Source organism: Protomyctophum bolini, assembly GCF_963924005.1.
Source record: "Protomyctophum bolini genome assembly, chromosome: 3".
Lineage (NCBI taxonomy): Eukaryota > Metazoa > Chordata > Actinopteri > Myctophiformes > Myctophidae > Protomyctophum > Protomyctophum bolini.
Window position 1 is genome coordinate 25,774,263 of NC_137864.1, and position 26,823 is coordinate 25,801,085.

General features: G+C 40.8%; 2 protein-coding genes across 2 annotated transcripts; one reads left to right on the forward strand and one right to left on the reverse strand.

Annotated features, from left to right (window-relative positions):
* Positions 1 to 5,044: 5,044 nt before the first annotated feature.
* LOC308312542 (stathmin-like) lies at positions 5,045 to 6,215 on the reverse strand. Its single transcript, XM_080759160.1, has one exon. It carries the CDS (start codon positions 6,206 to 6,208, stop codon positions 5,762 to 5,764), a length of 447 nt encoding a protein of 148 aa, XP_080615286.1. The 5' UTR covers positions 6,209 to 6,215; the 3' UTR covers positions 5,045 to 5,761.
* Positions 6,216 to 11,019: 4,804 nt separating this feature from the next.
* On the forward strand, positions 11,020 to 25,986 carry LOC308313512 (ATP-binding cassette sub-family E member 1). Its single transcript, XM_080760666.1, has 18 exons — positions 11,020 to 11,151; positions 11,637 to 11,790; positions 12,285 to 12,370; positions 12,474 to 12,571; positions 12,880 to 12,997; positions 14,233 to 14,370; positions 15,870 to 15,939; positions 16,480 to 16,576; positions 17,306 to 17,395; positions 17,571 to 17,692; positions 18,782 to 19,003; positions 19,795 to 19,854; positions 20,191 to 20,249; positions 20,542 to 20,652; positions 24,085 to 24,227; positions 24,399 to 24,521; positions 24,849 to 24,960; positions 25,504 to 25,986. The coding sequence occupies exons 2-18, from the start codon at positions 11,688 to 11,690 to the stop codon at positions 25,549 to 25,551; spliced, it is 1,800 nt and encodes a 599-aa protein (XP_080616792.1). The 5' UTR covers positions 11,020 to 11,151; positions 11,637 to 11,687; the 3' UTR covers positions 25,552 to 25,986.
* The last annotated feature ends 837 nt before the right edge of the window (positions 25,987 to 26,823 follow it).

Genomic DNA, 26,823 nt, shown 5'->3' on the forward strand with positions numbered 1-26,823 from the left:
ACTAACACATCTCTGTAATATAGGCTACTGAAAACTGTAAAAGACTGTAAAGGAATTGAAATGTGCCCTAAAGATCCCATCACACAAACACAGTCCATTTATAAACCTGTAAAAACCAGGCCAAACCGAACCTCAACTTCCACTTAAGCCTAGAGTTGAGGAGTAACCGACAACCCCAAAACCTCACCTCAATCTGACCACACTTCCACCACACTTGGCAGGCGAGTCCAACGTTGAGATGTTATGAACCATCGGTTTGGATATTATTTTACATTAGGCTTTACTGTGTCTATTTTGGCATGGCAGAAATCAACACTGGCGTGCAATGTTAGTTCTGTGAATTACTGGCACACTAAATTCAGATTCAAAAGGTTCTCTACATTTTTGGGCTGTTTTAATGGGAAAGTGTAAATAATTTAACATGGAATGTTTCTTGAATCCCAAATAGGAGTCCAAATTTGTACTGGTCTCGAAGTCAAGTAGGCCTACTGCCAACAGACTCTCAAAAGCAGCATTGAATAACCTGTTACGTTGTGATATTATTCTTTGTGCACTACAACACTGACCTCTTGTGGACAAAATAGCATAATGCCTTGACGACATCAGTCGTGGGCCCGAATGCCTATTCCCAATGTAGGCCTACTGTTCACCCAATACCTGGTGTGGTGCTAAAACGGGGCCACGGACAGAGCTCATGCATGAATGCAGGCCCCAGGGACACCCAGGGACGCGCAGAGGGATCTGGAGAGGCAGGGGCTGGAATTTCAAAAGGCACCAGGTGGATTTTAATAGTAGGCCTATTATTTTTTGAGGGGTGCACTGCAAGCCCCTCCTATATTCAGCTATTAGTGTAGATTTTCGTCTTACACAAACATTAAATTCCCATTGACAATGAATGGAGAAATTTACATCATATTTGTATGAGCAAATCGGCATATAGTGTCTTTTTTACGTCATGATGATGTACAATGATAAGAGTGCCACTCACTTCACACGAGTGGGATTTTTACGTTTCTACCCAGATTTAGAGGAATATCCTATTTTTGAGTGGTGCAACCACTCCAAGGAACAGCAATGTCCGTGTCAACCTTGTGTTCATGTGTTCATGTTTGTGTGACTATGAGCACCAGTACCAATGAGTACCAAAAGTGGCACTGTTGTGCTAGAAACAGAGAGAGAGAGAGATAGCGCTGCACTGTTGCCTGCTAATGAGAGAGAGAGGGGGGGATTTGCAACACTCAGTTCACACGGGTGTGATTTTTAATTAACACTGGGAATGTAAATGGTAGCCTAAAAAATAATAAATGGTGCATTTATATAGTGCCTTTATCCAAGGCGCTTTACATAGATTGTGCATTACATTCACCCATTCACACACATTCATACACCGATGGCGGCAGAAAACTGCATGCAAGGCACCAGATCAGGAGCAATTAGGGGTTCAACCCGGGGGAGCCCGGGTTCGAACTGGCAATCTTGCTGTTACCATCCTGCCACTCTACCCCTGATCCACCGCCGCCCCTGTAATGTACCATTATACAGAAAAGAATTAGGCACCTTGACAAAAACACTGAACAATGAAGACTAATGCATGTCAAACTGGGGGTCCTTGAAATTAAACGGGTTGAGAATCACTGCTAGGCCGTAACAATCTTCTCTTATGGGGGTCCCTGGCGTATCTTTTCAAATGGGGGTCCGCAGGGCTAATGAGTGTCAATTTGGGGTCCTTGACATGAAAAAGTTTGGGAACCACTGCCCTATGGGCCTCTCATTGCTCGGCAAGGCTACTATATTATACTATAGAAAATATAGGCCTAATAACTGCAACTCCTTTGTGTTTTTCATAAACTGGAATGAAGAGGCCTATACTGGATTTAGTGTTAAGAAATATACCTCAAACGCAAACTATCCCTCTTGTGTGGGTTATTCTTTTATTTAAATAAGATAATACAAATCACCTGTGTGAAGTGAGGAGCGCCCTTATCATCATACATCATACATCATCTCATTACGGCCTGCAATCACAATTTGCGTCCTCACCTTAATTCGTCTTCAGTGTTTGTTTTTAGGCGTTTGTGTTTTTATGTGTGTATGTTGTCCCGTCCGTTAGCTCTGCCTCTGCATGGTCCATTAGCCTGCATGGCGCGGCCAGACTCATAGCGAGGGTTCACTGATGTTTCCCCCCCGGAGGAAACATCAGTGAACCCTCTATAGGAAACATCAGTGAACCCTGGCTAGGAAACATCAGTGAACCCTGGCTAGGAAACATCCTAACCGTGCCAGGCTAATGGTCCATATCATAGGTCCTGGACCAAAGATAGTTGTCTGTTATGTTGGGGACAACATTAGCGTAATGTAACCTCTGTGCCCAGAGTCACATTGTTTCTATGTATTTTTGTTTGCTATGCTCCATTTTCATGTATTTTATTATTTTCTACCAATCCTCTGCTCTATGAAATTTTCCAATTTATCTGCTGGACTATATGCTACAATAAGCCAGTGAGATGCATGTGTTGCTATGGCAACAAGCCTTGATTGAGAGTCCCCGCCCACAGCTCACCTGGCTGATGGAGTGATGGGCAATCACAATGTTTGGGCCACCTGGAGAGTTTGACTCTGTCAGTCCAGAGTGGAGGTGAACAGAGAGACAGACAGGCTACTGGAGAAGCAAGAGGAATATTTCCCAAGTCTTGCCATATTTCCTTTCTGGAGTACTTTCCTGAATATTGGATTCTACCATTGGATTTAGAGACCTTCTTTTCGTTTTTGGAGTTTGGATTTCGACTGAGGATGGACTTTGCGGAACAGTGTAAAGGGAGGTAAGAGGAGACTTAACGCATTGACTGGGTTCCATTTGGATTTCTTTTTTTGGACATTTAAGTTTAGTTTTGGACAGTGCCAGGAGCTTTACACCCATCCCTTTCGAGGCAGTTTTATTTCATTTTGATTTCATTTTTACATTACATTTTGAAAACTTTCTTTTGTTTTGATTTAATAAATTACAGTTAAACTTATTTACTGATTTCTTTAGTTATTCTTATTCTGAACTGACCCACCACCTCCCTCATTTTTGCTATAATTGGTACCTTAATTGTTATTGTTGCAACCGTTATAGTAGATACAAACCAACTACTACAGTGCTATGTTTTGCAGTTGCTTGAGTCGTGCCATTCAGAGTCATTCGAATCGAAAACTTCATTTAAAGGTAGAGTAAGTGATTTCACTTAATTCAAATATCACTTATTTTTTTGTTTTGTTGTGATAATCCTCTCTACTATAGAGTGTGCTGACCATATAAGGAGTTCCTCCCTGTCCCCAGTTAACCCCTGGGGGTAAAAAACCTTAGGTTTCGTTTTTGACTCTCTATCCTGATTGGACGAAGGCTTAGGTCCCACAGCCAAAAACGAAACCTACGGTTTTTTTGAGTGAAATCACTTACTCTACCTTTAATAGCCTACTTTTATTTTTTATTTTTATTTCTTTTTTTCATTCCTAATTTTCACCTCAATAGACTGGGTCCGTTTCCCAAAAATATGAACCCCGAAGGCAAATCGTGTTAATTTATTACATGTTTTCTAAGGGTATTAAGGTCTGCTGAATCCAATTTGTCCGGTATGTATAACTCAAAGCCTGCTAAGCCCTCAAAATTGACCATTTAAAGATAGTGGCCACCACTGTGCTGAAACATAATAAAACGATATGTTTGACTAAATAAGGTAGAAAATACACTGAAATGTCATTTTTTATGTATTCATATATGGGGAATACTTTGACATATTCATATTTGTGTTCACATTTTTTTTATTTATTTGTTTTAGTACAACAGTTCAAGTCAATATCTATCCAGATGCCGAAGTGTATTGCTCTTTTGCATTCCATGTGTAGAGAGTGATGTCATACCAAGATGGCGTCCCAATTTACATTGTCGGCAAAGTGAATTCACGGCTAAACAGCAATAAGTCATGTGCTTAGAAACAACCCCCTCTTTTTCTTTTACAAAAAGCAAAAAGGTCAGCGGCACAAACATGAAAACTTTGCTTAAGGCCAATTTTTAAACGACCCAACACTAACGCATTTTATATAGAAAACAAAAGTGTTAACGTGCATCACATTTTATTCCAGTTGAAGACAAATTTGTGCAAAACAAAATCAATACGAATTTTGAAAAGTAAACAAATTTTACAAGTCCTATGAAGCATAAACTAGCCTTTAAGGTAGCAAATAGGAGCAGATTTTAAGTCGCAAAAAGCTGCACGATACACCTGCCATCTACAAAAACAACCAACAGCCCTGTTAAGTACTTCAAAAGTGTTTAGAATCGACAACTGTGCATGAAGTCCAATTCATACTCTCACACTACAGTGTCAGTGTTGAAAATAGCTGACCTACAAGCTCAAACACTGCTCGCATACATTTGATCTCAATTGTTTGTAAGATTTCAGCAAAAGCCCCCCTTGTCCTCAAGGTTAAAGAGAGTGAAAGCCTGACGTGCAGGTCTTGCAGTGCACAAGCCTTCTTTTCTTCAGATACAATGAGGGACTTGCAGTAGTGCAATACATCCTATTCAAGAGCACTCATCACATGTCCCAAGCCTCAACATTCGTGAGCTTGTAGGTCGACTATTTTTTGACACACGTCATGCAACAAAGCATAAATTAGGCTCAACTGTAGTCTTGTGTTTTCACAATATGCAACAAAGCATAAATTAGGCTCAACTGTAGTCTTGCGTTTTCACAGTATGACTGCACTTCCTATATTGGGTCTACCAATTATTTTCCGTGTTGGCATCATGGAAATTAAAACATTTAAATTATGTCAGATGCTGTCAAAATAAGCCAAACATGTCATTGTAAAGATCTAATAATTACACCATTAAAATGTATGCATCCGACTAACAAATGGAAGTAAATGTTGTGTCTGAAACTTCATGCCATTTACAAAAGCAAAACCTTTCCTCAGTTTTGTTCGATTGGCTTGGCAGACAGTTTCGAACCGGGAAACAGTCAAACAAAGCTATAAGGGAGAACAGGTAACTCACTTTCTGATAAACTGGGGACTACAGTGTATGCACAGAGCTGAATAAAATCTAATCCATTTGAAGACGTTTAACAAAGCCACTAGTTCAAAGACCTCATACATTGAAAACTGTGCTACTTCAATAAGTGCCAAGGACGGGTGGACCACAAGGAATTTTTTTTAACCAAAGTGCACTATGGAATAGATAGGATATAAATGACTTATGCATAATAACATGCATTTCCCAGAACGGGATAATAACACCAATTTCCTCAAAAGGGCATAAGCTGCAAAATGACAAGCTACACATCTGTATGAAAATGATTAGACCAGTGGTTCTCAAAGTTGGATTCTAGGCACCCTCAGGGCTCCTTGACAAGGTAGTGAGGTCTGCAACTATAGAGTGTACAAATGGAAGCAGACCGACCCGAAGGTCCATTTGGTTCCATTTGTACGCTCCGATCAGTGTTCCTCGTTTGAGAACTACTGGATTAGACGCAAACGAAGGGCAGCAGGGGTAATAGTTTTCACCATGTAGAAACTAGCGCCAAGTGCACTTAAGAGAGTTGCAGAGAGGGAGATTACAGAAGGATTTCACAAAGTGGGACCTCAGTATTTTGTTCTCAACTTGCTTCAAAAAGGTGGGTAGTGGTGAATACAACAAAAATACTGGCCATAGAACGAAAAATAAATCAATCTTTGGATACGTAAAAAACCCTATACAACAATCCCCCCTTTTTACACATCAGTCTTCTGAGGTGCCCTCTTTGGTTGCCTTGTTCTTTCGCACCTCTTCCAGTTTCTTGTCCTTCTCCTTGAACTTCTCGTTCATGGCTGCCATGATGGCTGTACGGTTCTCCTTGTTGGCCTCCATATTCTGGTTGAGCTTCTCCTCTGCAGTCTTGCTGAAGTTGTTGTTCTCCTCCATGGCTTTCTGAAGGACTTCCTTCTCATGCTCACGTTTCGCTGCCAACTGCTTCAGAACCTCCGCCTCATGGCACTTACGTCGCTCCTCGGCAGCCTCTAGTTTCTTCTGGATCTCATCCAGCGTGACGTCCTTCTTCTTGGGGGGGGACAGGGGGAACTCTCCTTTGCCATCGTGTACTGGAGCCCCCAGAATCACCTCAAAAGCCTGGCCGGAGGCCCGCTTGTCCAGCTCCTTCACCACAATTTCTTCAGCCATCTTTGCCATATTTACTGTGGATCTACAACCTGGGGGGGCAGCGGACTGACCTCATGCCTCCTTCTATGCATGAGGAGTCCAAGCTGCTTCTTTTCACCTGACAGGGGGGAATTTCCCCGGCCGGACGTAGCGCGTGGAAGGGACACGTTATTCCGACCAGTTCCTTTCCCCTCCATCAGGCGCCCCGGCTGGCCAGGGGGAGGTAGTTTTAGAGACCAGGATTACGGCATGTTTTTGTGAGGGTATCTACCCTAGGGGACATGGGGAGAACATGCAAACTCCACACAGAAAGGCCCTTTCGCCAACCCCCGCCTCGGGTATGGGCACTGATGACGCGGAGGAGGGAACACGCCGCCAGTGCCCACAGCGTCCCTAGCGGGAATCGAACCCAGGACCTTCTAGCTGTGAGGCGACAGCACTACCAACTGTGCCACCGTGCCCCTATTATATTCATATTTAAGATAAATTGTGAAGGAACCACTTTTATATCATTTATATTGTGAAAATTGGCCACTTTAGTAATTAATAAAATGTTTTTTTATTATTTGTGATGATATGATGAATAATTACTTCAAGCCTTAATTTGTGTTTCTGACTTGTATTTGCATGCAGCAGACACATGGACTTAGTCCCAGTCATCCTCAGTGTTCTGGCAGGTGTTCTTAGTCCCAGTCATCCTCAGTGTTCTGGCAGGTGTTCTTAGTCCCAGTCATCCTCAGTGTTCTGGCAGGTGTTGCATGCAGCAGACACATGGACTTAGTCCCAGTCATCCTCAGTGTTCTGGCAGGTGTTGCATGCAGCAGACACATGGACTTAGTCCCAGTCATCCTCAGTGTTCTGGCAGGTGTTGCATGCAGCAGACACATGGACTTAGTCCCAGTCATCCTCAGTGTTCTGGCAGGTGTTGCATGCAGCAGACACATGGACTTAGTCCCAGTCATCCTCAGTGTTCTGGCAGGTGTTGCATGCAGCAGACACATGGACTTAGTCCCAGTCATCCTCAGTGTTCTGGCAGGTGTTGCATGCAGCAGACACATGGACTTAGTCCCAGTCATCCTCAGTGTTCTGGCAGGTGTTGCATGCAGCAGACACATGGACTTAGTCCCAGTCATCCTCAGTGTTCTGGCAGGTGTTGCATGCAGCAGACACATGGACTTAGTCCCAGTCATCCTCAGTGTTCTGGCAGGTGTTGCATGCAGCAGACACATGGACTTAGTCCCAGTCATCCTCAGTGTTCTGGCAGGTGTTGCATGCAGCAGACACATGGACTTAGTCCCAGTCATCCTCAGTGTTCTGGCAGGTGTTGCCAAGTTTCTTCAACGCTTCAATGCACGAGGGGCTGTATTTTGCGTGTCTATAAGTAAGACCTGGAGGCGTGATCAATGCCATTTGGCTATTCTGAGTGGCCAAAGAGCATTGACCACGCCTACAGGTCTTAAGTTAAGTAATGGGCCAGTGTTGAAAAGCAGTTTTATTAGTTTCATTTTTACACAGTAAGTATATGGTAAATAAGGTCAAAGTTGATCCCAATGTCCCTTTGTATGTGTGTGTGTGTGTGTGTGTGTGTGTGTGTGTGTGTGTGTGTGTGACCTGCTTTCACCCTCAGCCAAAAAGGAGGAAGCTCAAAGTCTAGACATTAAAGTGCATGACAGTGAATTACACCTTTAATGATATGCTGTTGGAGGACAAGCATAAAAAGCTTTTTTCTTTTGTACAGTACTGACTACAGTATGTGGACCATGGTGACATTGATCAATTCTTGATAAAATAGCTTCTAATATATTATTTAGGCCCCAAAATCTATGCATCTCAGTCACACTATCAAGGCAACCGGACGGTTCCACGCGCTGCACAAGGTGCCCTTTTTTCACTTGAGCACCTGCCCCTCAAAATGTCTGTGCATGCCACTGCATCCAGTCCTAGTATTTCAGAAATAACAGACCTCACTCCAACCAGGCTTGGTTATTCTGTACTGACTTGTATATTACACATGGAGAAAATGTTATGTTATGATGGATAATTCAAGCACATTGCTCAAATGTCTCACTGCACTTACTGTAGCATTTAGTCTGCATGCAGCATCTGTGTGTCCTCCACTTTCGATATATTCTAGTCTCTAGCAGTGTAACTCATTGATTTGTAATCATTTTATTTTTTTGTTTTATGTTTTTTTTCGTTTTTTTCTCTTTTTCCTTTCAATTCCTTTTGTCTGTTCTTTTTTGCAAAACCTTAATACAAATATTAAATACATAAATAACAGACCTGCAGTAATCCACCAGGTTTGACCAAAACATACGAGTCAAATCTGTTGATGCTGATGGTATATTCTCTATAGTCTCGCTGTACTATAGGGCAGTGTTTTTCAACCTTTTTCATGTCAAGGCCCATTATTTTTTCGGCCACCACAATTTGATGAGATTGAGCCTCTCAGAACAAAAATGTAAGATTTTGTCCACAATTCCATGCTGTATTTGATGATGTTACCATTAGGAGAGAACGGGAAAGGCAATTCTCCTACATTCTCTAATTGTGTAGACTGTGTGTGTGTGACTGTGTGTGTGTGTGTGTGTGTGTGCAACCACCTTAGTGGCTGATATTTGAGTTAGGCCTTATCTGTTAAATACCACATGCTTACTCCCTAAACTGTTGTATTTGTTTCAGAATATCCCCTTGCCGCCCCCTGACGGCTTTTTTACTAAAATGGAAAAGTTATTTCGTAATTTTATTTGGAATAACCGACACCCCAGGCTCCGTTTATCTTTGTTATATTTACCTTATGATAGAGGAGGGCTAAAGTGCCCTAATATGTTATGGTACTATTGGGCAGCTCAGTTGAGAACTATAATGTTCTATTATACAGAGAAGGGATCCCCCACATTGAGGAACATTGAATCATACTCTTTGAAGCTCCCACTGCCCGAATATCTTTACTCTAATTCGAGTAAAAAACTGATAAAATACACAGCTAATCCTATTGTTAAAAACATGATTAAAGTTTGGCAGGATGTCAGACTTTATCTTTTGGATATCCAACCCAGTTTTCGATTCAGCCCAATTTGGGGAAATGAATACTTCACCCCAGGAAGGGCGGATGGGGGCTTCAAGATATGGGCCAAGCAAGGGATTAAACAATGGAAGGATGTTTTTGACAAAAAGGGGAATCTATTCTCTTTTGATGAACTAGCTGCTAAATACAATTTACCCCGTACACACTTCTTTAAGTATTTACAACTCAGAAGCTTTATAGGGGTTAAACAGGTGAATTCTCTGACACTCCCTCCCCTGTCAATAATAGAAAAAGAGCTTATCAGAAACCCCTTTAATAGGGGCATCATTTCTGATTTATACTCTATGTTAGTAGATAGTATTCTCTCCTGAATCCTCTGAATCCAAATATAATGCATGGAATGCTGATCTACAAGAGGAATTGACATTGGAAGAGTGGAGCTCAGCCTGTATGGATGCTCAATCCCAGACCGGTAACACTCGGTTAAAACTGTTGCAATATAATTGGCTGATGAGGGTCTATATCACTCCAGAGAAACTAAATAAATTTAGTGCAGATATTCCAGATACTTGTATCAGATGTGGTGGTGACAAAGGTACACTTTTCCATTGTCTGTGGGCATGTCCAAGTCAAGAGTGAAAGAATTCTGGGAAGAAGTGAGGAGGGAGATTCAGAAGATATTGTCGATAGATATTGAGCTTGACCCAAAACTGTTTCTATTTGGTCTTTGCCCACCTGGCCATAAGATTCAGAGTAGCGAACAAAGATTTCTGGATTTATGTTTACTACAAGCCAAAAGGGCTATAGCCTTATCGTGGAAAAAGATAGGCAAACCCAGTATTGCTCAGTGGTTTAGGGAGTTGTCATTGTGTCTTCCTCTGGAAAGAATCACGTATGCTTTAAAGAATAAACAGAAGATGTTTGATAGGATGTGGGGAAAGTTTATTCAGTATATTACGGTTAATGACTTGTCTTATTTAATGGGGGAAATTGTTTGATCTTGTTCTCTGCAGCTGTTTGTTTTTGGTCTTGTTTGTTGTTTGACTCTGTTATTGTTGCCATTCGAGTGCCATTATTATTATTATTATTATGTACGTACTGTATGTTGTTGTTTTGTTGTTTGTTTTTCATTTTGGGTAATTGTCTGTATTGTGTAGTTTGTTGTATTGTCTGTTTGTCAAAAAAATGCAATAAATATATTGTTTAAAAAAAAATACCACATGCTTGCTATATGCTTTTTGAGCAAGTATTATGGAGTTGGTTACCTTTATATAATGACACATTTATGCATACAATAATTGGGAACATGATATTATAAGTTATCGGATAATGTTGAAAAATATTCACCAATTAATGACAATTTTAACAACATGAGTTTTACGCAATTTACTCACACTTTGTTTGAAATCTGAATATTTAATTTGATTCCCCATGAAAACCTAAAAATAGTTTCTATACCTTTTTTGGTCAAAAAGATGCTATGTAATATATTTCAGTATAGTGGTGGCCGCCATCTTTAAATGGTTAATTTTGAGGGTTTAGCATCCATTTTTGTTGTACGTACAGCAGATTTGGATTAAGCAGCCCTTAATACCCCTAGAAAACATGTAATAAATTAACACGATTTGCCTTCAGCACTTTAAATAAGCATTTTTTTTTAAATCAAGCCTAGTCTACAAATACCCCACGTGCTTTGGTCTGCTCTGGACTCTGGCAGAGCCATATCTAGTAATAATAAGGCTCTGGACTCTGCGTCAGTGACGCACGACTGACCGGCGGGACGTCGCGAATCATCATGACGCAAGTGGCGCGCCATATCTCCTCCCGGCGGCGGCTCCTCCTGTACAGAGCACGTTGCTCTGCAATAAGCACATATTAAAGACCAAATTAACGTCATATTAACACCACGGCAGGTGGGCACACGTCCTAAAGGGACAGTTTCGAGGTGAGTGGAAGTCACGGATAAACGACTCGGTTTACAGAGCGCTTATAACGGCCTGGTGTGAATGCAGTGTGTGTATTAACGTCGTAGTTGGCTATCTTAGCCTAACGGGCTAACATGCTACTTGCTAGTTACCGCGGCGTTAACGTCAGCTCAGCAGGCACAGTTATTAGAAATAGACATACACTTAATCCCTGTGTGGCGGTCTGGTCTCATTTGATCCCCGCCAGCGTGTTTATTATTCGGCCTTTACTTGGTCCTGTTATGTTATTACCGTTCAGTATGGCGTCATAAATGCGTGTATATGCTGTCGAAATCGCAACATCTGCTATGAACTGTGTGTGCGTGTGTGTGTGTGTGTGTGTGTCGATTTCAATAATGGTCGGACGTAGGCTGTATGATCTGAATTATTCAGATCATACAGCCCACGTCCGACCATTCAGACTGAATACCAATCCTGTACTTTTGAATGTTGTGTTTTGCTCTAGGCTACTAGGGGGAGAGATTTCTGCTCTGCCCACAACCTGACAAGCAAGAAGATGTCAGAAAAGAACACTAGAATTGCCATTGTCAATCATGACAAGTGCAAGCCAAAGAAATGCCGCCAAGAATGCAAGAAGAGCTGTCCAGTGGTCCGAATGGGTAGGAAGCTTCCCTTCTCTATAAATAAGACACATATCACATAGTCCAGTGGTATTCTCAACAGGGGGACTGGGGCCTCCTCAGATATACTGCAGGGGGTCTGGCAAATCTTTGTGTGATAGGGACTGAACCCTTGCAAGTCGCAACCCTATTCTGGGGGGAACATTAGCCGAAAATAGCAGATCTGCAACGTGTTGTGGGCTTGTAGATCGGATATTTTCGGCGAAGAGGTTGGGCGTACAGGGAAAAAAGAGCAGACCAAGTACCGAGCCAAATGACAAGTTTACTAAATGTTATTGAGGATTTCAATTGTTAAATGCCTGAAAATACACATTTAACATGACCCCAATATGCAGTTTCATCTCTCTCTCAGCTAAGGGATCCTTGGCCTGAAAAATGTTGAAGACCCTTGACATAGTCTATCTATTTTTTGATTCTTCAGTTTGTATGAATTACCAAGATGAGTTTGTTTGGTCCTTGTCTCTCTCCTCCAGGTAAACTCTGCATAGAGGTCACACCTCAGAGCAAAATCGCCTGGATTTCTGAATCCCTCTGCATCGGATGTGGAATTTGTGTAAAGGTGAATGAACAATTGTAACTGAATTGACAAAGGTGTGTCATAATGCACATTGCCACAAATTTGAACTGAAAACTTTTTTTCTCTCCAATAAATCCAATTCCAGAAATGTCCATTTGGGGCCCTGTCCATTGTCAACTTGCCAAGCAACCTTGAGAAAGAGACCACCCACAGATACTGTGCCAACTCCTTCAAGTTGCATAGGTGGGTTCAACCCCAAGATGACTATGGTCTTGGTCTTGTTAGAGGTTCATCTCGTTAGGGTGTTTATATCATATAACAATGTCATGGGTTTTGAATCTGGCTTATGTTACTGTATATTGCACTGTTCCCAAAGTGCTTTAGAGTAGCAGACTGCCTGGGTATCGGAAGGTCACAGGTTTGCCTCCCGGCCAGTCTGTGTGTCCCTGAGTGTCCCAGTAAAAAAAAACTAAAAAAAAAAGAAATTGTCAGAAATTGAATCCAGTGACTCATGTAAGTTGATGTTAAATATATATTGTATGGATTTACAGGTTACCAATCCCCAGACCCGGCGAAGTATTGGGTTTGGTAGGAACTAACGGAATCGGGAAGTCCACAGCATTGAAGATCCTGGCTGGAAAACAGAAACCCAACCTGGGAAAGTTTGATGTGAGTGAAGATCTGGATATTTATTATAGCATACTATTGTAAATTAGGCTAAATTAATTGCCTCTAGTAGGATTAATGTTTTGGCGTATGTGCACGAATCAATACACCAGAGGGTGCTGTGGCACAACTATGCGCACCTCATTAGTCGATTATTGCGAACTACTCGACATCCTATAACCCTATAGGATGTAGGATTTCATGCTTATTACACGTCATCTTCAACTCATTAATTCATTCTGGATTGACACCACTTTTCAACCTATCTTCATATAATAGATCCTCACTAATAATCATGATAAAATAGCACAAATCTGTTCTACTCAGTCTGTGTCTCATAGGAGGGCTGTGGGCAGTTCAGAAAACCATCCAACAGTGACATCATCATTAGGCAGATTTAGATTTTTAAAGATATATATTTTTTATTGATAGAAGGATAGATGAAAGTAGGCTGACAGGAAATGGGGAGACAGATGGGGGGGGGGGGGGGGGGTGTGTGACACGCAGTAAAGGCCGTCGGGATCGGGAGTCGAACCCGTGGCACACTGCCAGACTGGATTACCAGCCAAGGTGCCCAGACAGCTACGCCAGGCGCCTGGGCCAGTATTTAGATTTTTATTATAATGAGAACGATGGCTTCCATTTTCACATTGCAACTTTTCAGGACTAGAACGCCTGCAATGGACGGGTTTCTGAACTGCCCCAGCCCTCCTATGAGACACAGACAAATAAGTGTGCCATTTTATCATGATTGTTAGTGAGGACTTATTATATGAAGATAGTGGTCCTTTAAAAATAGAAGGAAAAAAAAAGAAGTGCAAGGATCAGCCAGTGGCTTTTATCGATAGGTGCTTTTTGGTGATATAGGTACATGTAGGAAAATCTGAACAAAAAAGGGTTTTCAATGAAGTACTGCTTAATTCCCAAAATGTGTAGACTGCATCAGACCTTCTAGGTTGAAACGTGTTGGTTGGTTGAGTGCCTTGGAATTAGTTTATTTGCAAGTCTGCAGTCTACACACCTTTTGGGAATTAAGCAGTACTTCTTTGAAACCCTGGTAATCAGAAAGACATTTGCGTCGCCTACCTGCCGGCCCAGTAATCAAAGTGTCCCTGAGCAAGATACTTAACACCTAATTGCTCCCCCGGAATGACCAAGACCATTATTCCCATCTGAGCAGCCATCCGCTGAGTGAAGCTGACAATATAAAAATGTAGTTTTTTTTTGTGGCTCTCCAGACCCCACCAGATTGGCAGGACATTCTCTCTCACTTCCGAGGCTCAGAGCTGCAGAATTATTTCACCAAAATCCTAGAGGATGATCTCAAAGCAATCGTCAAGCCTCAGTACGTGGACCAGATCCCCAAGACGGTCAAGGTATGTCCTGCACCACAGCCAGATTTACTGATTTGTATTAGTTTCATTATGGATGTATCTGCATGCATGAACAATTAACCGCATGACATTCAGTAGCCATGTAAAAATCACCCCGTCTGTGTCTATCTGTAATTAGGTATGGGAGCCCACCCATCCACACAAACATTTTGGTGTTGGGAATAATAATATACTTTGCTGACCGAAAGACAAGTGAAAATACATAAAAGATGTCCCGACCTGAAAGCTGTATTGATCAGTGTTGGCTATAATAAGGCCTCTCCTATTCTGATTTATATGTTACCCCTTTGCACTATGTCTACCTCAGCTTTTATATTGGTGTCTCAAAGCAACCTAGTTTCCTAATTTTTTTACCAATGAGCTAAAGGGCTTGACTCCCGTCGCGACTGGAGGTAGGGTTTGTGGGACAACTGCTTTGAGAATCGCTATAATTGTTTACACACAACATAAACCAAGTAGAGATGTCCAAATACTGTATCGGTATCGGCCCTTATTTGTCATATCGGGTCATATCAGTATCGGCAAATAGGCCAGTCTAACCACCGATCCGACACAAGGGTAAGGGCCCGGGGTTGACACTATGGCAGGTGAATAAAATGTTGGGGCAGGTGGAGTTTGTTTTCGAGTTGCCCAAACTGCAAGTTTAAGAGAATTGTCAGCTCTTGTCGTCATACATCATCATGCAACATCTCATACCGAGTGGAATAGTAAGAGAGTGGTGACACTAGCGTTGACTCCCATTGTAACACTGGAATGTGGAAGTGCTCATTCTATCTCAATGGGATAGTTCCAATCTTTGGAACTATAGCCCATAAGCACCCCTTTGCGGTGAGATTTAAGCGTGTCGCCACTCTTACTATTCCACTCAGATCTCATACTGGCCATTGGCCAATCAGAATGCCTGTTGCCTGTGATTGGTTGGTTAGCTGATTTGCTCGTAAAAACATGACGTAAACTTTTCCTTCAATGTCAATGGCGTTTAATTTTTTTATGTTTAATCTACGTCATATTTAGCGGAATTCTGACGTCATTTCTCCCTTCATCGGCAATGGCAAAATTTTGCGGACATTTGACCAGAATTCTCTTACTGCGGTCAATGGCAAATCATGAGACGTGTAGGGACAAAATCTGTTTATAGAAGGGCTAGCACCCCTTAAAAATGAAAGAAATACTATTGGCTCAAAATCACACCTATGTGAAGTGAGGGGCGCTCTTATCATCGTACATCATCATGACTTAAATGGATACTATGTCTATTTGCTCAGACACTATGACGTAAAATTCTCCATTCATTGTCAATGTGTTTGGTTAAGTTTGTAGACGGTAACTAAAGGCTGGATGTAGGATGTAGTGCCCCTCAAAAATATTATACACTACATGGGATCTTTGGAAGTGATTAATGCCTAAATTATAAATTGTATAATGCTGTTGGACATGAATTGGCAATTTGGCTGATTGCTATGTTGCGATCTGTTCATCAGGGGAGCGTGGGAGCCATCCTGAGCAGGAAGGATGACACAAAAACAGAGACTGTGATCTGCAAACAGCTTGGTAGGTTGGCGTTTTTATCTTTAAGATTTATTTACCTGGTTCTGGTTACAAGCCATTTGTAATTTGATGCAAGGGGAGTACCAACATTTGGGGACTCACATTAGACCCCACTTGAAAAATACTTGTTTCCCCTTTTTTAATATGGTGTGTGTGTGTGTGTGTGTGTGTGTGTGTGTGTGTGTGTGTGTGTGTGTGTGTGTGTGTGTGTGTGTGTCTCTGCCATTAGTCCTGTTACCCATTGAGGGTTGTTATTCTATATCTATTTCCCTGCTCTTATAATGATGGCTGTCTAAAACAATTAGCAGAGCCGGACGTGAAATATTATATCCACACTTCTCATTCTCATTCTATATAATAATAAATATTGGTTAAATCTATTTGAGTTATCTGACTGAACTATCTTAGAACAAAAGAATAACCCCCATCTCGTTCTTGTAATATGTACCGTTATCTGTCCTTCCTTTTCTTGCACTGCACTGCCACTTAACTGTCAATATAAAGATAGAAAATCATTGCTCGCTCTCTGTCTCCATTTCTCAGATCTCACTCATCTCAGAGACAGAAATGTGGAGGACCTCTCAGGAGGGGAACTGCAACGCTTCGCCATCGCTGTCGTCTGCATCCAGAGGGCCGACATGTAAGCTTCACACTCCCACACACATCTCTATCAAGGCTTCTAATAAACACATTGGACTGAATCTTTTCTTAATTACCAATACTAGACGAGGCCTAAATAAAATTGGAATGATTAATAAAGTATTAGGCAAAGCTGTAAAAACTAGGAAGAACACCATGTGTCAGTCAGTAAGGAAGATTCCTGCAGAATTAAGTTCAGATATTGACAATCCAATGAAAACGGTACAGTAAATCAAGTTCTGGAGCACACGGATGCACTGTATTTTTTTCAATAAAGTAAAGTTTCAATACTGCTTCATCAATCATCTGTGTCAGTCTGTGCAGACGTTTGCTGGCTACTCCTACTTTACCTAATACTGAACTGTTTTATTTTATTTTGTGGCCAATGATGAAATCAATCTGTTTAAAAGCAACTGCATGTGGTATAATTTACAAGAAACAAAACAACATGAATAAAAGCCATAAATAAAATGGTCCAAATCAGAATTTAGGATCTGTAATCCTGAGCCAATTTGTAGCGCTGAGTGCTACAAATAAATTGGGACATGAAATGACAACCAAATCTCTAACATTGAAGACTCAGGCAGAATACAATCGCATACATTATTTGTGAGATGCACTTTGCAGTTTAGTTATTACCATTTCAAATACATTTTCATACAAGTTGATCAACTGACTTAAATTAGTATACTGTTTTCTGACTACAGTCTGTCCTGTTTATTGCCCTCAGCTTCATGTTTGACGAGCCGTCCAGTTATCTGGATGTAAAGCAGCGTTTAAAAGCTGCTGTGACCATCCGCTCCCTCATCAGTCCAGACAGGTCAGTGACCCTCCAGAACCAACCCTCCATAATGAGTTATTAATGTTTACTAGTTATGTTTTCAGACTAACGGTTACATTTGCGTGGGTGAAAAAGGTCAACTTCGAGTATTACAACGAGCTATAACTAAGCCACTGTCTGTGTGAAAGCCTGGGTATTCATTCCTCATTCACAGATACATCATTGTGGTGGAACACGACCTAAGTGTCCTGGACTACCTGTCAGATTTCATCTGTTGTCTCTATGGAGTGCCCAGTGCTTACGGAGTGGTTACCATGCCCTTCAGCGTCAGGGAAGGTAGGTGTACACCAAGTGCTACTCGGAGGACAATATCAGACTGGGAATGCTAGTTGTGTGCTTTGAAAGCCACAAATATTGTATATAGAATAAAAAGAAAAAATAAATATCTACCGATAATTTGTATGAAAAGGTATGCCATTCACTTGTTTGTTGCCCACTGAGAACGCATGCCCCTTCGGGGCAATGCAATATACTTGTTGTACCCATTGTATCTAATTTGGAGACGTAGTTGTACTACTGTCTACTAACAGACATGCATGCAAAGATTCCATTAATTTATAGTTAGCTACTACAATTCTTGTGTTGTTTTTTAACATGTAACATGGTAGCAAACTACACTCTGAGTCAGTAGTCCGGAACGACAATGACTTGGCTCATTTTTAGTTTTGCGACATTGAACTCCAGCTGACTAGTTGCAAGCTCTACTTTCTATAGGGCTGCTACTTAGTCAGGTGGTACACTTATGGGCCATCGGCCATGATTACATCTGAACTAGATTATTATTTATGTTTTGAGTAAAATTTAAGGCTGTCAAAATTATCCCGTTAACGGTGTTAATCAATTGCGTTCTAATATTTTAACGCAATTAACGCATGCACAGTCTTGACCTGCAGTGTTGTCCCTGAACATGTGTGAACGTCAGTTTCTTGACAGTTCACTTTGTACAACAGTGTCCCAGATTTCCATAGTCTTCTAGGTGAAAACCCAGCTAAAACAGACCCTGAACAGGCCTTAATATGTATAGAGAAAAACACATTTTTAGAACAAAAAGCCTCAAATCATCGAATTGCCATCCCAGGCATAAGAAGAAATGCCACCCTTTTCACATTGACCTATTATAGCGCCACCAGGCGCTATAATATATATATATATATATATATATATATATATATATATATATATATATAAGAACGAAATAGTTTGAATGGTGCTTAATTAATTTTGAAGCTGTGATTATTCTGATTACCGCCTTACCGGTAATGTTTTTTTATCATTTGACAGCCCTAGTAAAATTAGTTGGAGAGAGGACTTTAATGTCTTGATCTGACTTTTACAATCTGTCTACATAAATCCTGTTCTCCCCAGGCATCAACATTTTCCTGGATGGCTACGTACCCACGGAGAACTTGCGTTTCAGACAGACATCGCTAGTGTTCAAGGTGGCTGAGACGGCCAACGAGGAGGAGATAAAGAAGATGTGTCGTTACCAGTATCCCCATATGAAGAAGGACTTGGGAGACTTCAGCCTGGAGATCATGGAGGGAGAGTTCACCGACTCTGAAATCATGGTCATGCTAGGAGAGAATGGTAAGGTGTCTGTGTGCATGTTTGTGCGTGTGTGCCGTTAGTTAATTTTTTTTCTTACATTTATTTAAAAATAAATCTATTTATTTTTATTTTTAAACAGAACTCCTGGCTTCGCAAGGCTAGGGGAAATGTTCAATGGACATGCAATTGTAGATTATCATACCTGAGGATGTGCACACAGTACACTTTGGTTTGTACAGGGTAATGTGCAACAGGCACGCATGACCTGTTGCAAGTGCACACGCGAGCACCCGACGCCGTGTCGCGGACGCAGATCGAACACACAGACACACGTGGCCACACAGACTCGTTCTAAAGCTATGTGCTTCTAACGCCGTGGACGTATGCACGCTCACGTGCACACCCCGACAGAGATCTCCTTATTTATAGGAAGATAGCTCTGGTTGGAAAGCCATCAGGAGACAGAAGATAAGCTAAGTTAGCCGCTAGACTTCGGTGGTTGTTCAGCCACAACAACGGATTAGTCGTTTAGCTACTTTAACTAACTTTGAGTAACTAGTAATTTTAAGTAACTAGTCGAGAGAATGGAAGATATAGCAGCGATAGTGTGTATTTACTCACAGCAATGTAATCAATTCTGCCACTCACTGCTGCAGCAGCTGTCTGCAGGCATGACGTAAACAAAGGAAATGACCCGACACGTTTGCCTATATGTCAGCACGCCAGTCTGTGTTCATAGTACAATATTATTGTATCCTTAATGTGCATACATTGTATTTTTAAAAATATGTGTCTTAAAACACAATTTTATTGTTCTATTCGTTTTTCAGGAACAGGCAAAACGACGTTCATCAGAATGCTGGCTGGCCGTCTGAAACCAGATGAAGGAGGTGAGGTTTGAGGACATCACTGATATTATTGGCTGATCCTCTTTTTCAGACTAATTTACAGTCACCAAAGATACAATCAAGAGTAAAGCCACAAAGTAAGGTCGGACACACCTTTCCAGTGTGGATTCCGCGATCCTCACGATTCAAAAACTTCACTTAAAAATGTAAAGGGGTGTTGTTTGTTTGTTGCCTGAGGAGAACACCATGCCATAGATTTAGACTTAGGGTTGTGTTACTGTTTGTCGCGGACAATTATGTCAGTCACTGGGCCTCTTATATAGGCCCATTTTAATATATTAAATTACATTTTCCCTTTATGGTTCTTTTCATTTCCAGGAGATGTACCCATCCTGAATGTCAGCTACAAACCACAGAAGATCAGTCCCAAGTTCAAAGTAGGTTTGTCAGGCTGATAACACTAAACACTAAAACAATCCAAATGGCAATATTGTCTCCTGACGTTTCAGTAGGCCTATTACAAAGGCCTTTTCCCTTCTAAAGGTCTAATTGTGGAGGGCAGAATCATTGACCTACTATTCAAATGATTTTGGGAGAATGTCAATGTTTGCTTTTCCCTTATTCAATAAAGAACTATTTTTATTTTATTAGCTATTAATCGGCCCCTCACTGAATATCCTGCAGGCCTCCTGACTGTATCTAACCCAGTATTCTGCTGTATGTCTTTAGGGCACTGTGAGGGCTCTGATGCATGACAAGATCCGTGACTCCTACACACACCCCCAGTTTGTCACCGATGTCATGAAACCAATGCTGATAGACAGCATCATCGACCAGGACGTGAGTATCACACCAGAACTTCAACAATCTAAACAAGACCATTTTTGTTATATATTCTTGGGTTGCTATGCAACCCAAGAATATTATTGGGAGCACCTGTGCAACTGCAAATAATTGGTGTGGTGCAACCAAAACAGTATGTTGAGTGAAACAAAACTTTACATCAAATCTGCATTCCCCTCTGAGCTGCCCCCTCTGAGCTGCCAGTAACTCCCCTCTGAGCTGCCAGTAACTCCCCTCTGAGCTGCCAGTAACTCTAATTGCTTAATAGTGTTAGTGTGTAGAATCTACACACTAGATTGTTTACTCCTTGACACAACTGAGAGAGCTGCTGACATTCCAGCGATTTACGTGCAATCTCACTGTTAACCGTATCACTGACACCTGGTGGACGCAAGTGCAAAAGCTTAACTGCCGACCCGGATCTACTTGGTTTTAGTGTGATGCACTTCCGGTTTGGGCGTCCATTTGAGATATTAGCGTAAATTCTAGTGAGCTAAAATGAGGCCATCCTTGCTCTAGAAAATGCCAATGTTCCAATCGGGATCACCGCATAATCAGAAAAGACCTCCGAACATCAGTGTTTTGTTAAAACCATGGAGATCTCCGTAGATTTAGAGTTATTCAGCTTTTTATTCAGCCTGTATACATGAAGTGAACGGCAGTGTGCATGCGCTAAACCGGTCTACGATCGCTGAAGAAGGAAAGGCCAATACAAAAATACAAAAATAATACAGCGATCCGGTTTGCTTAAATATTAAATCGACAGAACGTTCCGTCAGAAGCCGTTGCTGGTTGGATTCTAATTCTAAACGTTCCGCCACGAGCAGTTAATTTGTTAAATTGTAAATATTCACAATCAATGTGTAGCCTATTAAGAAATGTATATGACAGCAGAAAATCTGAATCAATGTGCACATTAGAAGTGAGTTGGCTATATTCAATATGGAACCTGTATGGGCTCAGATCCATGCCAATATTATCTGTGTGTTCGTAAAAGAAAATGCGTAAAAAAACAATCCGTAAAAGGAAAATGCGTAAAAAAACAATCCGTAAAAGAAAAATGCGTAAAAAAACAATCTGTAAAAGAAAAATGCGTAAAAAAACAATCTGTAAAAGAAAAATGCGTAAAAGTTACAGATGCTTTTTTTGGTTCCCCAGTGATATCACTGCCAAAATTCACATGACGGCTGAGAGCCAATCACTTACGAACAGAAAAAAAGACAACCTAAATTACGAATGCTTTTTTTGGTTCCCCAGTGATATCACTGCCAAAAATCACATGACGGCTGAGAGCCAATCACGTGAGGCCTTTTCCTCTACCCAATCAAAAAGCTCCATAAGTCTGCCTGGCAACTGAGGTTGCCATGTTTGTCTGGGGCTACGTTATAAGTATAAGTTTATGAGTTACAAGTTTAGCTATATTATATCCATATCTTGTCTTAAAACAACCACTCAATGGCATTATTGACTAATTCATTATTTTATAATGATATATATATGATATATATATATATATATATATATATATATATGATATATGATAGCAGCCTCATCATACTATCATCATCATCACATCATCATATCATATCATATCATATCATATCATCATATCATATACTATATATATATATATATATATACTATAATTAGTGAATCACTGCCTGCACCAATCGCTCCCACTTTTCACACGGGGGGGCAATATCGCACAACGGGCAAGGGCTAGTATAAAATAGTAATACATAACTTAAAAATATATATTTAATCTGGGACTGGGCTTTCCTGTCTATAGGTTTAGCTATATATCCATAATATCTTGAATTAAAACAACCAATCAATTACACAAATTCGTTATTTTAGTAGCCTAAAATAAATAAAATAAATTCAGCTATATATCCAATATCCATATGATATTAAAACAATCGGCAAATAGGCTATATCCTAATTTCTGCACACAGGCATCATTATTTTCGTTCTGACGATTAAGTAAGGCATTGTATAATTTCACCACAGGGAGACGCTGTACGTCTTGCTCACTGTCTCATGCACACACCACCCGCACCCCCCCCCCCCTGCCTGAAACAGGATGTGACGTTTATGGGCGTTCTAATCTAGTATGATAAAAATCGCCAAAGAAGAAGAAGTCTTCACCTATCTAGTCAGGAACCATGCTCGCTCGCGGCTAAAGGCTTCTCCCCATAGAGTGGCTTGGAACAAACAAATTAGGCTACACAAACCGACAGCAGCTGAGGGAGAACGTCACATCCTGTTTCAGGCAGGGGGGGGGGGTGCGGGTGGTGTGTGCATGAGACAGTGAGCAAGACGTACAGCGTCTCCCTGTGGTGAAATTATACAATGCCTTACTTAATCGTCAGAACGAAAATAATGATGCCTGTGTGCAGAAATTAGGATATAGCCTATTTGCCGATTGTTTTAATATCATATGGATATTGGATATATAGCTGAATTTATTTTATTTATTTTAGGCTACTAAAATAACGAATTTGTGTAATTGACTGGTTCTTTTAATTCAAGATATTATGGATATATAGCTAAACCTATAGACAGGAAAGCCCAGTCCCAGATTAAATATATATTTTTAAGTTATGTATTACTATTTTATACTAGCCCTTGCCCGTTGTGCGATATTGCCCCCCCGTGTGAAAAGTGGGAGCGATTGGTGCAGGCAGTGATTCACTAATTATAGTATATATATATATATATATATATATAGTATATGATATGATGATATGATATGATATGATATGATGATGTGATGATGATGATGATGATAGTATGATGAGGCTGCTATCATATATCATATATATATATATATATATATATATATATATCATATATATATCATTATAAAATAATGAATTAGTCAATAATGCCATTGAGTGGTTGTTTTAAGACAAGATATGGATATAATATAGCTAAACTTGTAACTCATAAACTTATACTTATAACGTAGCCCCAGACAAACATGGCAACCTCAGTTGCCAGGCAGACTTATGGAGCTTTTTGATTGGGTAGAGGAAAAGGCCTCACGTGATTGGCTCTCAGCCGTCATGTGATTTTTGGCAGTGATATCACTGGGGAACCAAAAAAAGCATTCGTAATTTAGGTTGTCTTTTTTTCTGTTCGTAAGTGATTGGCTCTCAGCCGTCATGTGAATTTTGGCAGTGATATCACTGGGGAACCAAAAAAAGCATCTGTAACTTTTACGCATTTTTCTTTTACAGATTGTTTTTTTACGCATTTTTCTTTTACAGATTGTTTTTTTACGCATTTTTCTTTTACGGATTGTTTTTTTACGCATTTTTCTTTTACGGATTGTTTTTTTAGGCATTTTCTTTTACGAACACACAGATAATATTGGCATGGATCTGAGCCCATAAACCTGCCCTCATATACAGTTTGTGTGTGTAGGTCCAGAACTTGTCTGGAGGTGAGTTGCAGAGGGTAGCCTTGGCCTTATGTCTGGGTAAACCAGCTGACGTCTACCTGATTGACGAGCCTTCTGCCTATCTGGACTCAGAGCAACGTCTAGTGGCCGCCAGAGTCATCAAACGGTGAGTGCACACAGTCACTATGATGAATATGGCAACCACTTGAGGAATTCACTGTCTCAAATGAGATATTTGATTTGTATCCATATTACATAATTCACAGAGGTTGCTGCCTTTTGGTGGATTTAGTGCTTTTATTGACAAGTTACTGTTATTTCCCTGTCCGTTGCCTAGATTTATCCTCCATGCGCAGAAGACGGGCTTTGTGGTGGAACATGACTTCATCATGGCCACCTATCTGGCAGACCGCGTCATTGTGTTTGACGGTATCCCATCCAGGAGCTCAACTGCCAACAAGTAAGATTCACTAAGTTGAGGTGTAAAGTACATGTGGGGATATACAGTAAGGGATTTCTGGACCATTCTTTCAACTTAATTATTGTCCAATATTCCAAATTGATTATACTATATAATCAGATATATTTGAGTCCCTCATTTAAATTGTGAACCTTAAACTTTTTATTTTACTTTTTAACTACCGTATTTCACTTGTTTGGGGTAATTTTAACGTCTCCTTTTGTAAGCATCAATTTTTAAGAGTTATTACAATGAGAGTGAGTTACACCCAGCAGTGTGCTGAGCCCAGAGATGCATAATCATAATGTGTTTGCATAATCTTTGCAGACCACAGACCTTACTCGCTGGCATGAACAAGTTCCTCGGTCAGCTTGAGATCACCTTCAGAAGAGACCCCAACAACTACAGACCAAGAATCAACAAGATGCATTCCATAAAGGTACAGGAGGCTGAATTTACATTCCATAAAGGTACAGGAGGAGGCTGAATTTACATGGAATGTATACTTGTTGTTTAGCTTAATTCAGTGTTGTGTTGTCCTTTTATCGTTTGTCTTTTAATGTGTTTTGTATGTTACTTATGTATGTTTTACATGGTTGTGATTATTTTATGTGGTTTATTTGTACCACATATTTATCGTGTTGGGTGTCATTTGGAAATAATTTGTGAGTAAATAAGCCAATATCATTGCGAGTCAGTATAATGGCATTATTGACAAAAAGCAGAAAGGAAGTTGAGTGTGTTGAGATGTATGCATATATTAGAAACTGGAAATTAGCATGTAAAATTGTGGCACATACATTGGCTAGCTAGAACTGTACCCATTGTTTCTGCCCATTCTACTTAGATAACCAATCAAAAGCAGCATGACAACAAAAAGCAGAGATATGAGCTGTTTATCACCAATGTGCCCAAATCAGTGTTCCTTACAGTAATTAATAGAATAGCATGCTGATTTTGAATTGGATATGTCTTTGTTCAGGATGCAGAGCAAAAGAAGAGTGGAAACTACTTCTTCCTGGATGACTAAACGGCGAGAGAGAGAGAGCTCATCCACTGTCCTTCAATCATTTCATCTACTTATGGAGGAAGTGGGAGGAAGAGGAGACTTCATATACCCTAGTTATCCTTAGGGGCCTCCACTCAGACACCGGGGGAGGAGTGTTTTTAAGCACAGTTCTAGCACACATGATTGACCTCATCTTAATTATTCATCATGAAGTGAGCTAGTGCTTAAACAAGACATTCTAGATGAGGGAACACGGAGAAACAGGCTGGGGATCATCGGCTTAAAAGGAACCCTTGTCTGTGCTGATACAGGCTGGGTTGACCAGTGTCAACACACACACATACAGTGTATACACAAAGCCTTTGGGTACCAAAGGAGGGTTTATCAATTCCTGGTAACCAAACCATGTCATGTTTGAAGAAAATATCGAATGAATAAATCAACATATTTCACGTGCTGCTTGGTCATGCTGGTTTTTATTTGTTAAAGAGTATATAGAGTTAACTGTTGATAATAATAGGTTGTCCCCGCTGCGAAGGCCACGCGACAAAACAGCCGTCTCCGTTATTTTCAATTAACCTATCTCACACCGGCGGCGTCCGACGCACGTTCACGCCTTGCCTGACGCTCCGATACGCCACTGTTCTATTTTCCAGGCGTTGCCACGCGGCAACACCTGTGCCGCGTCGCTGCGCACCCGGTGTGTGATGGGCCTGACACACAAGTTGCAAAGGACACATTGCAGCCTAGGGTGCCCGGACCACCACGCCAGCGGCCCGGGTTGAAAAGGGGCTATTGTACCAATGTTTCAATATCACCTCTAAAGATCTACTTATCATGACAATGATGACAATTCAATTACCTTAATTACCGTAATCAAAGTGCATTTGGGGTCCGACTGTCCACATGAAGGAAACTACTGATCATTTCAGTAAATAAGTTTAAACACATTTTTGCGCCTGTTCCATTTTAAGATGTCAAGGCCCTAAACTGCATGCCTTGGTCTTGTAACTGAAACACTGCACATGTGACACACATGTGTCAAACAGTCCGACTGCTCCGACAGTCATTAGTCATTACCCCAAACCCTAACCGCAAGCACAACGCAAAGGGCACAAAATTATTAAATATCGTACATTATTATAGGCTACGTATACATTTAGCTGATGCTCTTCACCAGAATAAATTACAAAATAATAGGGCAATAATTTCACCAATTTTAAACTATAGGAAGATTACAATGTTCATGATAATATTACCTAGAAAATGACCCTGTGCTCCTAGAATGATCAT

Bases quoted from the DNA above. Each gene is read 5' to 3' on its own strand.
- LOC308312542 (XM_080759160.1), bottom strand. From the start codon at position 6,208: ATGGCAAAGATGGCTGAAGAAATTGTGGTGAAGGAGCTGGACAAGCGG.
- LOC308313512 (XM_080760666.1), top strand. From the start codon at position 11,688: ATGTCAGAAAAGAACACTAGAATTGCCATTGTCAATCATGACAAGTGC. The intron at 14,371-15,869 runs GTATGTCCTGCA...TCTGTTCATCAG, and splicing joins AGATCCCCAAGACGGTCAAG to GGGAGCGTGGGAGCCATCCT. The intron at 17,396-17,570 runs GTCAGTGACCCT...CCTCATTCACAG, and splicing joins TCCCTCATCAGTCCAGACAG to ATACATCATTGTGGTGGAAC.